General features: G+C 36.5%; 1 protein-coding gene across 12 annotated transcripts in view; it reads left to right on the forward strand.

The window, feature by feature from the left end:
- The window catches only part of LOC117985176 (uncharacterized), a 211,660-nt gene that overhangs the window by 150,294 nt on the left and 48,354 nt on the right, over positions 1-13,012 (forward strand). For 9 of the 12 annotated variants that reach the window (XM_069500740.1, XM_069500732.1, XM_069500734.1 and 6 more), the window contains one exon: positions 5,538-5,698. In XM_069500740.1, the coding sequence (XP_069356841.1) occupies positions 5,538-5,698 (161 nt within the window). Of the gene's footprint in view, positions 1-4,747; positions 4,910-5,537; positions 5,699-13,012 lie in introns of all 12 variants that reach the window. The other 3 variants (XM_069500736.1, XM_069500737.1, XM_069500738.1) reach the window with 3 other exon arrangements.

Genomic DNA, 13,012 nt, shown 5'->3' on the forward strand with positions numbered 1-13,012 from the left:
CTCCACGTGATTCCTGTAGATATCCGTAGTCTTGATAGGTGTATTAGAAGTAATGCTAGAGGAACTTATGCAACCGTGCGAATCACCCGGTGCGTCCACTTTTTGCACATCAGATATGTATAATATTATGCTTCTGTAAAAGCCCGAACTACGGTAAATTTTTACGTATAGAAGGATTACGAGGTAGGAGGATCCCAGGATAGGAGTAGGTAATTAATACTATAAAACCGAACGGTTCAATATCATTAATTCACTCAGTAAATCCTACGTTTTACATACGTCAGAGACATGCAATAGTCCGAATATCACCTTAAAAAATCCTAGGATTTAACGTAGTTCGAGTTGGTTCGAGCTTTTACAGTAATACCTAAAGTACCTATATATCACATTATAATAGGCTCTTCAAATTAAAAAAAAGTGCAATAGAAGAAATAATAATTGATTTGACTGCCGGTCGCCGGTCGGTCGCTCGCTTACTAGTTGTACTTTTAAGTTGATATTATCTAAAATCGCGTTCAAACAAAAATAATGGTTCAAAAATGTACAAAAAAAGATGCAGTAATATAATAGGTCTATGAAAATAGACGATGTTACATTTTCAAGAGACGGATTTGAATTAATATTCAAGCGCATTTTCGTAGATTAATTTTTTGTGATAGGCAACAACATATTCAGCATCACATTGCTCTAAGGAACAGGTACATAGGTATATAATATAAAAAGGTAAAGGACAGAAAATTCAGGGCAACAAATAAACATTCCGACTACCTACATGCCCTCATTCAACCCTTATGAAATCTCGCCATCAATTCCTGTCAATTTCATTTCGACGTGTTAAGCCAAGCCAAGATACGACGTTAATGTAATTTACACCATTAAACGTTAACTTAAAGTTCAAAGTTGCCCGCTTAGTGACATTTGATACGATCTAATATCGACCGTGTCAATCCGTGATCGTTTAGATGTCGGAAAGCGATATATACTTCTTACTTAATAGATATAGAGTTCTATGACATAGAGATAATATTACTGTATGTCTGTCTGTCTGTCTGTCGGTCTGTCAAGAAACCTACAGGGTACTTCCCGTTGACCTAGAATCATGAAATTTGGCAGGTAGGTTGGTCTTGTAGCAGATATTCGGGGAAAAATCTGAAAACCGGGAATTTTTGGTTACATTACACAAAAAAAATTAAATTGTGGTCATCATCATCATCATCATCAACCAATAGACTCCACTGCTGGACATAGGTCTCTTGTAGGGACTTCCACACTGCGCCGCCTGGATTCAGCGGCTCCCAGCTACTCTGCCCTGCCCATTGCCACCAATTAGGTAGGTCCAATTTCGAGAAACAGGTCAACCGCCGAATCCAACTCGGTTGGGCAGCGTTCAGGAAGCTTCGAGATGTCTTCTTGTCCAAAATCCCTCGTTGCGCGAGCCTGACTTGGCCGGTTTTTACTTTGTAACTGTCAATTGTTGAATGTGTAAGATATAAGTGATGTACGAGTATAATGATGATATTAGAATCGCAGTAGTAAAATAGAAAAAATAGTAAATAGAAAAAATAGAGTAAGTACTACATAGTACATAGCAGCATAGTATATACACCTGAACAAAATATATTGAACAGACGTGGTAATGGATATCATGTCAAAAACAATACCTACTAAGTTAATATCAGTTAGTATTTGCTTTAGTTACAAGATATTTTTCTAAAAATAATCCAAGACAATCCCGAAATCCCTCAGACACTTCTACACACATACGTAAAATATGTCTGCCAACTGAAATTATTCCTAGAGACAATAAATCGAAAGCATTAACGTTAGATAAGTCCAAGACAAAACGTAACCTGAGCTGCTTAAGCCACAAGTGCGTGCCAAATCCTTTGAGTATTAAATAAAGCTTAGGATTCCCCAAGAAGATATTACGGAGCTTGAATCTGATCTCGCTCACTCAATATTGAAGTATGTCGATGGTCGAAAATTTCCGTAACGTGCATATAATTTGCCTAATTTTCAGGAATAGTGGTTATTAGTAGGACTATAATATTATCAGCTAGTTATAGCTTTCAACATTATTGTTAAATGAAACAATTGGTTCGTTATGAAACGTTGAACATAGGTATTATCGTGAAGTAGAAGAGAGCGATTCCAAAATGGACTCGAATTATGAACAAGTAGATAGGTAGGTACCTAATTGATTGCGAATCGGTCATAACTCATAACTATCTGTGAACTAGGCATATATGTCTCTGGCTTTGTGAACTGAGACTAAATCCATTGTAATAATATTATAGGTAAGTACTTAACTAAAGTCTGTGAAATATTTTTCAAAGGTTTAAAAAAACCCAATCCACACAGGCTCAATCAAAACTGAGTATTGAAAAAGTGACTTTCCAGTCGTAAATTGGAAACCTAATCCGGAACTCTGCATGCGAGGCAATTATTCACTCCTGCAGCCCGAGCAGAATCGGTACACTGATTTATGAATAAAACTTTTTAGTATTACGGCTTAGGAGTAAGGACCTACAGTAGGTATCATGTTTGAGGAGTTTGACTTGATACAAGCATTGTTATTATTGCGCAATGATAACAATGCTTGTACTTGATACTTCAGCACCAAGTCATGAATCCCCACGATTTAGTAGTGCAGTACTCCTGCAGCATGATTAGTTGGAATTTCAAATTCAATCATGAAGTCGTTGCTTGGTAATTACAATATCAATTTACCGGGAACAGTTCCCATAATTTAGGCGGGAAGTAACCCTGCAACACCAAGATTGAGAAGTTGGGACTTGTAGTTCAAAGATAAAATCTATGCTAGGCTCCCGAAATATTTTTCACCATCAGTAGGAGGTACTTACCTGAGCCCCTTAGGTTTCAGAGTATTGTACAAATAGTTTATCCTAACCCCTCAAGAGTTAGGAAAATAAATGAAATCGGTTCAGAAATCTCGGAGAAGTTCGTTTTCATATCATAAATAATGGTGATATAAGTGTATAATTTATGCATATTACTTCGTTCATACGTGATACATACCTAGTTACATTGAAAGTATGTATAACGCGTAAAATTTAACTCATCACGTGCCATTTTAACTTTTTGTGTCAAATTTCATGTCAAAAGTACGATTTTAGTCCTTATTTTAAAGGTGAACCCAAAGAAATTTTATTTCGATGGGTGAACCATACTTTTGACGTGACAGTTGACCCATAGAGTTAAAATCCATAGAGTCATTTTGTACGGACATAAACCACGATAGTGAACTAAATTCTACACAAAGTAAGTTCATTCATCTTCGAGATAATCGCCGGCTTACATAAATACATAAATATAGTCCACGATAGATCGAGGTGGCAATCGGCGTATGAGGCGGGAGAACGCCCCGCACACCGCACGTCACCCGCGCTCGCCCGCACCGGGTTAGCGCGGGGCTGTGCGGGTGTGCGGGGCGTTCCCTCCCCGATTGCCATTTTGACCTGTCGCGTACTATACATACGGGTCGAATACATAACCTTCTTTTTTTGAAGTCAGTTAAAAAACAGTGACAAATGTCGCACTGATTGTACTTGGGCTGCTGCATCGAAGTTTGTTAAAATTGTACAAAAAATCCAAGAAAAATCCATAAATTGCACGTGGTTTTAACCGAGATGACGTTTTGAAATCTGTCAACACGTCGGAACATAGCAAAGGCCATTTAACTTCAAACGAGATATCGAATTGGATTACGTGGAATCCCAGCTTCCCGTCCCGGCGGAGGCAAAAAATATTGCTATATTTCCCGCCGTGACAGTTTTACTGGGAATTATGATGAATATAAAATGAAACACGACTTGAGAGATTTTTTAGTGAAAGTAGTTACGCCTAAATTATTTTGAAGAGATCAAGCGTTTCCTTAAAGCTTCTTGAAAAAGACTCATATGTTAACAAATATAAATCGACAGTCAATATGGGATGGGGTCTGCCGACAGAAGTGCAATCTAACGTGTTAAAACTACGCAATAACACTGTTTTTTTGGATTTTCAAATTCAAGTTGCTCAAAATCGGCCCCGATCATCGTTTCGAAAACAACAAGTATAATAATTATTCTACTTATTGCTTACTTCATATTTTTGGGAACATTTTAAAATAAATTAAATTAAATCTAAAACCTCATCGAGACCACCGCAGCGAGCGATTTAAAATTGACATTATTTTCCGAGCAGTATTAATTAAAATTAAGTATAGCACTTATACCTATAACCATACAAATCATATCTAACATCAGCTCAATATTATCTTTAACTAGCCGCCCCGGCGAACTTCGTACCGCCTAACAATCGATTCTTTTTCAGGATTTTTTTAAATTTTTTTCTCTCCGTAAGAACCATCCCCGTACTTCAAGGAATACTTATTATAAAAAAAAGAATTAGCGAAATCGGTTCAGCTGTACTCGAGATTTGCGATCAGCAACACATTTAGCGATTCATCCATATCCATACTAATCTAAATGCGAAAGTGTGTCTGCTAGCTTTTCACGGCTCAACCATTCAACCGATTTTGACGAAATTTGGTACAGGGATAGCTTGCATCCCGGGGAAGGAAGGGGAGGCTACTTTTTATCCCGGAAAATTGAAGAGTTCCCACAGGATTTTTAAAAAACCTAAATCCACGCGGACGAAGTCGCGGGCATCATCTACTTTTTAACCAACTTCAAAAAAAGGAGGAGGTTCTCAATTCGTCGGAATCTTTTTTTTTATATAATAGAAGATGTCATTAGTTCATAATACTGTAAAGTGTGTAAAGTCCTGTAAAGTGTCAAAACAAAATAATAAACGAGCAAGAATTCCGACCGTTCACCGCTAACTATATTAATACGCAATGTTTTCTTGTAACATGGAAGAACGAATCCCACTCATAAGAATACAGGTAAGCAAGTAACGCCAACACTATTGCCCAAAACAAGGAGTGTAATATTTTAAGTTAAGTGTATGTGAGTTTCTTTACCACCACAACTTCTAAATGCCAGAACAGATTTGGATATATGGGGTATCATTAGAATACTTACATCATCCCGAGTGACACTGGTCATATGTTTTTTAATCAATATGGTGGCTGTATGGCGCCATTTCCTTTTTAGTTCGTTTTGGGCAGGTCAGTCGTATTTTTATTTTTTGAATTACAACTTGTTTCGTAGTTTTCGTGATTTGTACTCAGAATGGGTAATTATATTACCGTTTGCATGTCAAGACAAACTTTACTAGACTACTCAATCATTTTCGTAATTTTTTTGTGTACTATTTTTAAGAGAAGATGACAGAAACCTATCATAAACTGTAGCCCTCTAACAAATAAATCTGGAATAGCGGTGGAATAGTTATACTCTGTTTTGTCTTTTTCCTTCAAATGTCAAATTACTGATGACAGAGAAAGACAAAACAGAGTATAACTATTCCACCGCTATTCCAGGTTTATTTGTTGGAGGGTAAAAATACCAGTGTAAGTACGTCTTAAGTTATACAACTAGGTACGATAAAGATTGCTTTATTTGTTTCAGGCAGAAGAAGGCACTACTAGAACACCAGATGGAGATGAAAACGATGGCAGTGATCCCAATGCGGGATCCTCAAGAGGTTTGTCAGCAGCAACCTCCAGAGAAGAAGACGATGACTCTAGTAACAATGCAACCAGCAATGAAAGCAAAAGTCCTGGACAAAGGTAAGCTCTCGTGAATTATATAAATAACCTGATTGAACTTATCGGTCGGCATACCTAGATTGAAAAATAAGCACAAATTAAAATCATGAATTTTTATTATTAGTTTTAATAGTTATAGCAATAATACCAAGTCTTTATAGTAAGAAATATAATTTTGACTAAGATGAATTGTAACAATTTATGAAGATAATAAAATTGTAAATGACCTCGATTTGTAAAGGTTTCAAAAATATAAGAAAAACCTTTTCTCGGTAAAAGTATTTCTGTGGTTCTAAAAAGAGATCATTTTCATGTTAAGAGTAATGAATATTCCCACTATAGTTTTGCATTTAAAAGAACTGAAATTATGGACATCATTTTCCTTGTTTAAGGTAAGTAATGTATTATGTGATTATAGTACCTTCTCCCTTAAAATTAACAATAGATGCGAATATACCTAGAGATATGTACTTATAATATTATGCACTTCGCTCTTCTTCAAGGTACTATGAGATGCTTGTACCTACTTTTCTGCTTATTTGTATTGGATTTGATCCTGTCTGCAACGCATTCTGTAGGTATTGGCGCTCATAAGAAAATGCAGTGCATAAAACTCTGAAATAAGGTTTGAACACCTTTTTCTTAGCTATATTTTCTGCTTTTATTTTAAAACCACGCACACTAGAATTACCTAGTCTACTACCAGGTTTAAAATAATATTTAAGTTAGAAAATTTGCTTGGATTGAATTATCTAGTCTTCTACCAGGTTTAAAATAATATTCAAGTTAGAGAATTTGCTTGGATTGTATAGGCACTTTTGAAAATCGAAATAATAAAATTCCTTTAAAACTCCATAATTTTTGTATAGACACAACTACATTTGTGTACATAGTTTTCATCAAAACACTTTTTTAATGAAAAATAATATACGAGTACGAGATAAGTAGGTACACATGTAAGTACCTAGACAATTACCTAATACACAAACGGATTAATAACTTAGTACCGTTTCCTTTATATAATATGTATTGTATCAAATTCTTCATCAAAGATTAATTAAAATATTATGCGTCATTCAACTGAATAAAAATTTCAAGTGTGTATTCCATCCACGCGATCAGACCAAGCTCCTTCAACTCATCTAAAATTCCATTAAAATTTCAATAAGCTCGTCTTGTTACGTGTAATATGAAAACTTTAATATTTTAATTACTATTAGATGTACACAAATAGATGAACATCTGAAGAGCAATCTAATCGATTTGGGAAGCATTTTTCAATCATTACTTTGGCCTTTATGCTCCTGACGTAAAGACATTAAACTGAAAGGCATATCTACCACCTACAAATGCGCTGGTGTGCTAAAGACGTTAACACAGTTCAAACATTGCGTTTTGTTGCTTGGCTTTAGCGTTTAGCTCTCTGATCGTTCCTTCATCGCTAAAGATTGTGGTCCAGGTGAAGTAACAGTCTCGATTGCTTCGGCTATTTCCATCGTTCTCTATCGGTGGCCATTTTCGTAAATGTGCTGAATTTGCGAATTGGAACTATTGCGAACGAATTTAACTTATTCAACTAGTTCGTACCTACTTAGGGTGAAATCTATAGAGCGCACTCTGACTTTGCTTAGACTTAAGACATAGTTAAAACGAGACAGATGTATATCTCTCACACAAATCTGTGTCGTTTTAACTCAATCTTAAGTCTGAGCAAAGTTAAGTGCGCTCTAAAGATCTCAGCCTTAGACCTCTCTTACAATCAATGCTCCCGGTAAACCTTGTACGGGCTTCCAATGTACGCGTATCGGTTACGCGTACATCCTCCTTTTTTGAAACTGGTTAAAATAGCCATATTCCAACAACGAACGGAAACGTAACAAAGGTTACATTATTTAATTTGTGGTAATAAATAATCAAAATAGAGTTGAAAAATGGCGATATGTACCTAATAGAAGAAATCACAGATATATATAGATAATTGCCGATCAACAGAGCTTTTTAGGACAGTCAATTTGATTACATAGAACCTTTTGAATTTATATCTATTGCTACTCAATAAAATAGAAGGGCGAAAATTAGAATAAAAATAATTTACAATATAATTTTGAGATTCAGTCTTTGTATCCTAAAATTAGAACAGCATGATTTGTATTTTTTAAGAATCACTATGCAAACGCAATTTGGATGAGATCAAAAGGGTAATGGAAGTTCGCGGGGTGCTCGTTAATTTAATAGGAGCGGTGCTTAAAATTATAGGTCTTTGTAAACGTTGTTTAACTTGAAATAAGTTTACCGCATAGCCTTGTTGAAAGAGATACTTAATTGATCTTTAGTCTTTACTAATTTCTATGAGGTACTCATAGGAATAGCAATAAGCTTTAATAATAATAATTAATAGAAATAAATGATAAATTCTAACAGATTGACCAATATTTGTATCATACAGGGTGTCACCAGGACGCTGGCAAAAACGAAGACAGGTGATAGTACTGATGATTAGTGATATCATACCACAAAAAAACGAGAAAAAAATGAAAAAATCCTATATTTTGTAAAAATTTACTGTATATTGCAAATAAAACATCTGACTGAAGCTAGAAGTCAACGAACGTTCCGTAGTAGGCCACTCGGAGTCAATGCCGCGTCGCAGGCGGGGCATTGACCAGAGTTTTGCTCGCTACACATTGCGGATTTGAAAAATACTAAATCACTAAAACTACAAAATGAGGCAAATGGTTATAATTGGTATTGGATTGTGTTTAGCTAGTATAACAATAACGCTAAGTTTTTGCTAGCGTTCTGGTTACACCCCGTATAAAAGCAAAACAACTTGTAAGTAGGACCAAGTAGAACAATTTAACCTTCAAAGTACCTATTATTCCTCGAAGGAAACTTTCAAGAAGGATATTGTTTATTGAACGAGCAGAAACAGTAACATATTACCTTTTTCCAATCAGCATTATGCTTACATAACCTACATAGTTCAATAGAGGGGAAAAAAGCGATTTGTAAGGTTTCTTTATTTCACGGTGCCGGTTCATTCACGTCTTTAGCCATACTATCACAAAAAGATAGGTTTATTCTAAAATTCAACTACTAGGTACTTAAACTGAATGAGGTGAATAGGTTCTATACCTAGTTACAGTACGCGGCAGAAAATAATGTATATCGACCTTTAGAATGAGATTTTGGCTTTGTAGATCGTTGTCTCTATCACTCATACCTATATGAGATTTTGTCGGTCTCAACGACAGAGATAATGCTCTACAAGACCGCTATCTTTTTGTTAAGGCCGATGTATTATACATTAGTGTCAGCCGCGTACTTACCGCTAATATTATTTTTTATTTTGTAGGTACCTACTTATAGCAAGAGTTAGAATTATAGTTTAGGTGGAACAAATAACATGAATCAATTTGATATATTATTTTTTATATTCAAAGGACTATTTTATAGCTCACTGGTTTGATTACCCGCCTTGACAGAGTGGCTAATTTGGTTAACTACCTAATAGGTAAAAGAAAATACTTTGACAAAGTTTTACAGCTCTTTATTTAATGTTAACATTGAAGGTCAAAATACAGTATCAGGTTTAGATTTTTCCAAAAAAATTCATTTCTGAAATGAAACATTTTAATCCTATAATACTTATAGTACGCGACAGGTTGAAATGGAAATCGGGGAGGGAACGCCCTGCACACCTGCACAGCCCCCACGCTAACCCAGTGCGGGCGAGCTTGGGTGACATGCGGGTGTGCGGGGCATCCCCCTGCCTCATACCCCGATTGCCATCTCGACCTATCGCGGACTAAACGTGGTAGGTATCTACCCGTCTGTGTCATGTTATGGGTACCTAATATCTATGTTGAATCTATCATTTTACTGAAAGGTGCAAACTTGTCGATCAAACGGAAAGTGTAACCAATATCATCAATCAATCAATATCAATATCAATCAATATATATATATTATATTATATATATATATATATATATATATATATATATATATCAATCAATATATATATTATATACTTATAATAAAACTGTAACAGGTCAAATTCTGTACATTGAAGATATTTTGAAATTTTTTTTTCGAGGGCACTCTATAATCGATACTGAACCCAAAACTGTAATTTTTTTCATTTTTGTCTGTCTGTCTGTCTGTATCACGGCCGCGCATCACGCTGAAACTACTGAATGGATTCCAATGAAACTTGGTACGATTTGAGGTCATACTATGAGGAAGAATATAGGATACTTTTTATCCCGAAATTCAGCATGGTTCCCGTAGGAGAGGGGACGAAAGTTATAATGTATACTGAGTTGTAATTCATTAACGCGTAGTCCGATTTCATTCATTCTTTTTTTGTTAGAAAGGGGATATTTTAAAGATTGTTCCGTAAATATTTCAAGGTCATCGGTTTTTAACCGACTGTCAAAAAGGAGGTGGTTCTTTTTTCTACATCGATTTTTTCGAGGTTTCTGGACCGATTTGCAAATATTTTTTTTAAATCAACAAAAAAAGTTTACGTCGTGGTCACATAAAAAATTCTGGATTCAACTTCTTAATCCTGATGCTGCAGGGTTACTGCCCGCCTGGGTTATCAAGATTCAGGAAGTGTTCATAGTGAATTCATATTGTAGGTACCAAGCAACGACAACAATCCCGAAAAATCAAAGAGTTCCCGCGGGATTTTAAAAAACGTATATCCACGCGGACGAAGTCGCAGGAATCAGCTAGTCCTAGAATATACTTGTAGTACGATCCTAATATCTGAACCTACCAGTATTTGTATGGTCAATACAGAAGCAAAACAAACAATAGTGTCTATAGACCGAACACAGGAATCAAACAAGCTTTCAGCGAAATTGAATCTACCTAGATTTAGGTTTCGAATTTCCGACTAGGTGTGGCAACGTGGTAGATAAGTGGCTATGGTGCATAAACATTGGTTACATTAATTACATGGAATCACAAGCTTAATTCACGATAATCCGCTAAAACATACAAAATATCTAGGTACCTACGAAGAGTAGAATGCGATATGCACGGCTCTCCCTCCCTCCACTAAAGAAGCAGGAAAAGCAAGCATTGAAATACTAACTTAAGTTTACAGTGGCACATAAAGGTTGAAATCTTTAACTACTACTTAAAGTCACACCTGCTTCAGGCTTAGATCGAACATTATAGGGTATTTCACCCTTTTTTGAAAAGTGTTTTAATTTGGTCCTAAATCCTACAGTGATAACAAACTACCAAAAAATGTATTTGATCGATAAGTGCAGTAAAAATGCATTTAAATTTTACATTTCAAATTTCGCAGCGAAAACGCTTCCCACCATCTTCTTAGGTTCATGAGTTGTGATGACGTCACACGGATTATTAAACAATGACATTTTCATAGTACACATTTTCACAACTTCAATCCATGTGACGTCATTAATTCATCATGGCCGATGGCGTCATCGTGCGCTTAGAATATTTTGTAGAAGAGATGAAAAAATGAAATCTTTAAAATGAATTATGAAACTCATTATATAATTTTATAAACTGAAATTATCATTTTTAGATTGCTAATTGCTAATACCTACTATCTTCTGTATACATTTTTAGGTTTTTTGTAAAATACCGTATTACATTATCATTTACATTACATCATCTGTTGTACTCTTCGTGAAATTATTCCGAAGATTAATCCGTTCAAACAGACAGACAGACAAAAATTTTAAAACGTGTGATCCAGTTATAGTACAGTTCAAATAATCATATGAGCTTAATATTATGACGATGAGGTAGTTATTTAGAAATTACAGACAGACACTTCAATTTTATTAATTAGTATAGATAGTATAGAATAGAATATACTATATAGATAATATACGAATAAATCAAGCACTAGAAGTGAAATGAATCATCTTTGCTTTGAGAAATATTTTATGCAACAAGCCGATTCAGTTTATCGATTTATTTCATTCTTGTAATAAGGGCAGCTACTGACATTGACACGAGAGATATTTACGGCGAAGCCTACTGTGTTATACCTATAACGCGTAAAATTTAACTGCTCATGCGCTATTTTAACTTTTGTGTCAAATTTCATATCAAAAGTTTTAGTCCTTATTTTAAAGGTGAACCTCAAGGTGAACCGTACTTTTGACATGACAGTTGACCCATAGAGTTAAAACGGCGCGTGAGGAGTCATTTGATACGGACTGTACCTAACTGATTAACCATGGATTAATCATAACCTCAAATATGTCGATAAACTCAATCAAAGCAGACGTTTGAATTCGTTTTAAAAACAAATCAAAGTTGTAAGAAGAAACTGTAAAAACTCAAGAAGGAACCATTAACCAAATTAGTATCGCGATCACGATCCTACCGTATCTTTTGGAATCGGAAGGGCAATTTATATAATGACCATCCCTCGTGTGTGACCGGTCACTTAATTGCCTAATTAGCACTAGTTACCGTTGAAGAAAATTAGGTGCAGGTAGGTACCCTAGCACTTTACAAACTAAGGGTCGATTTACAATGACTGCAAAAAGAAGAAAGACACGCGTCTTTCTTTTCTCGGAGAGGGCGCTGAGCAGGTTCGAGAGCGAGGCGACCCTGCTCGTAGACGTAGACGCCAGGGTGGAACTGATCACCACCCGATTCATCTATCCTATAGTCCCGAGAGAAGGGACCTCAGGGCCGCGAGCGGCTGGGGTGGGGACTCAGCCGTTCACTTTTACTTTACCATCTCGTATGCGACCTCTGGAAGATGGCAGCTTGCTAGGGCACAAGCTGCCATACCTCAGAGCGATAAGCGAAGGTCCCAATAGGCGACGCGCATGGGGGGCACCAATGTGTTTATGAAAGATCTCGGAGCCTCCAATAAGAGCTGAGGGTGGCCACTGAGGGGGCGTTAGTGGGTAAGAATCCTACATAACGGGTATGGTTAGAAGATTCCTCTCCGTAAACAAAAATGCAAACTCCGCCTGCTGAACATTTTATATTATGGAAAAAAAGGGCTGAATTGAGAACCACCTCCTTTTTGGAAGTCGGTTAAAAATACGTCTACTAGAGGCGTGGAGGGACGGACATAGTACGCGACAGGTTGAAATGGCAATCGAGGAAGGAACGCCCTGCACACCCGCACAGTCCCCGAGCTTACCAGATGCGGCAAGGCGCGGGTGACGTGCGGGGCGTCCACCCGCCTCATACCCCGATTGCCATCTCGACCCGTCTCTAGTGGACGCCACTCCTTCCTAAACGTATTATGACTACGACGCAGGCTGAGATCTATAGAACGTACAGTACCTACGTGGCAGAAAATAGTGTACATCG

Source organism: Maniola hyperantus, chromosome 9 (assembly GCF_902806685.2).
Source record: "Maniola hyperantus chromosome 9, iAphHyp1.2, whole genome shotgun sequence".
NCBI lineage: Eukaryota > Metazoa > Arthropoda > Insecta > Lepidoptera > Nymphalidae > Maniola > Maniola hyperantus.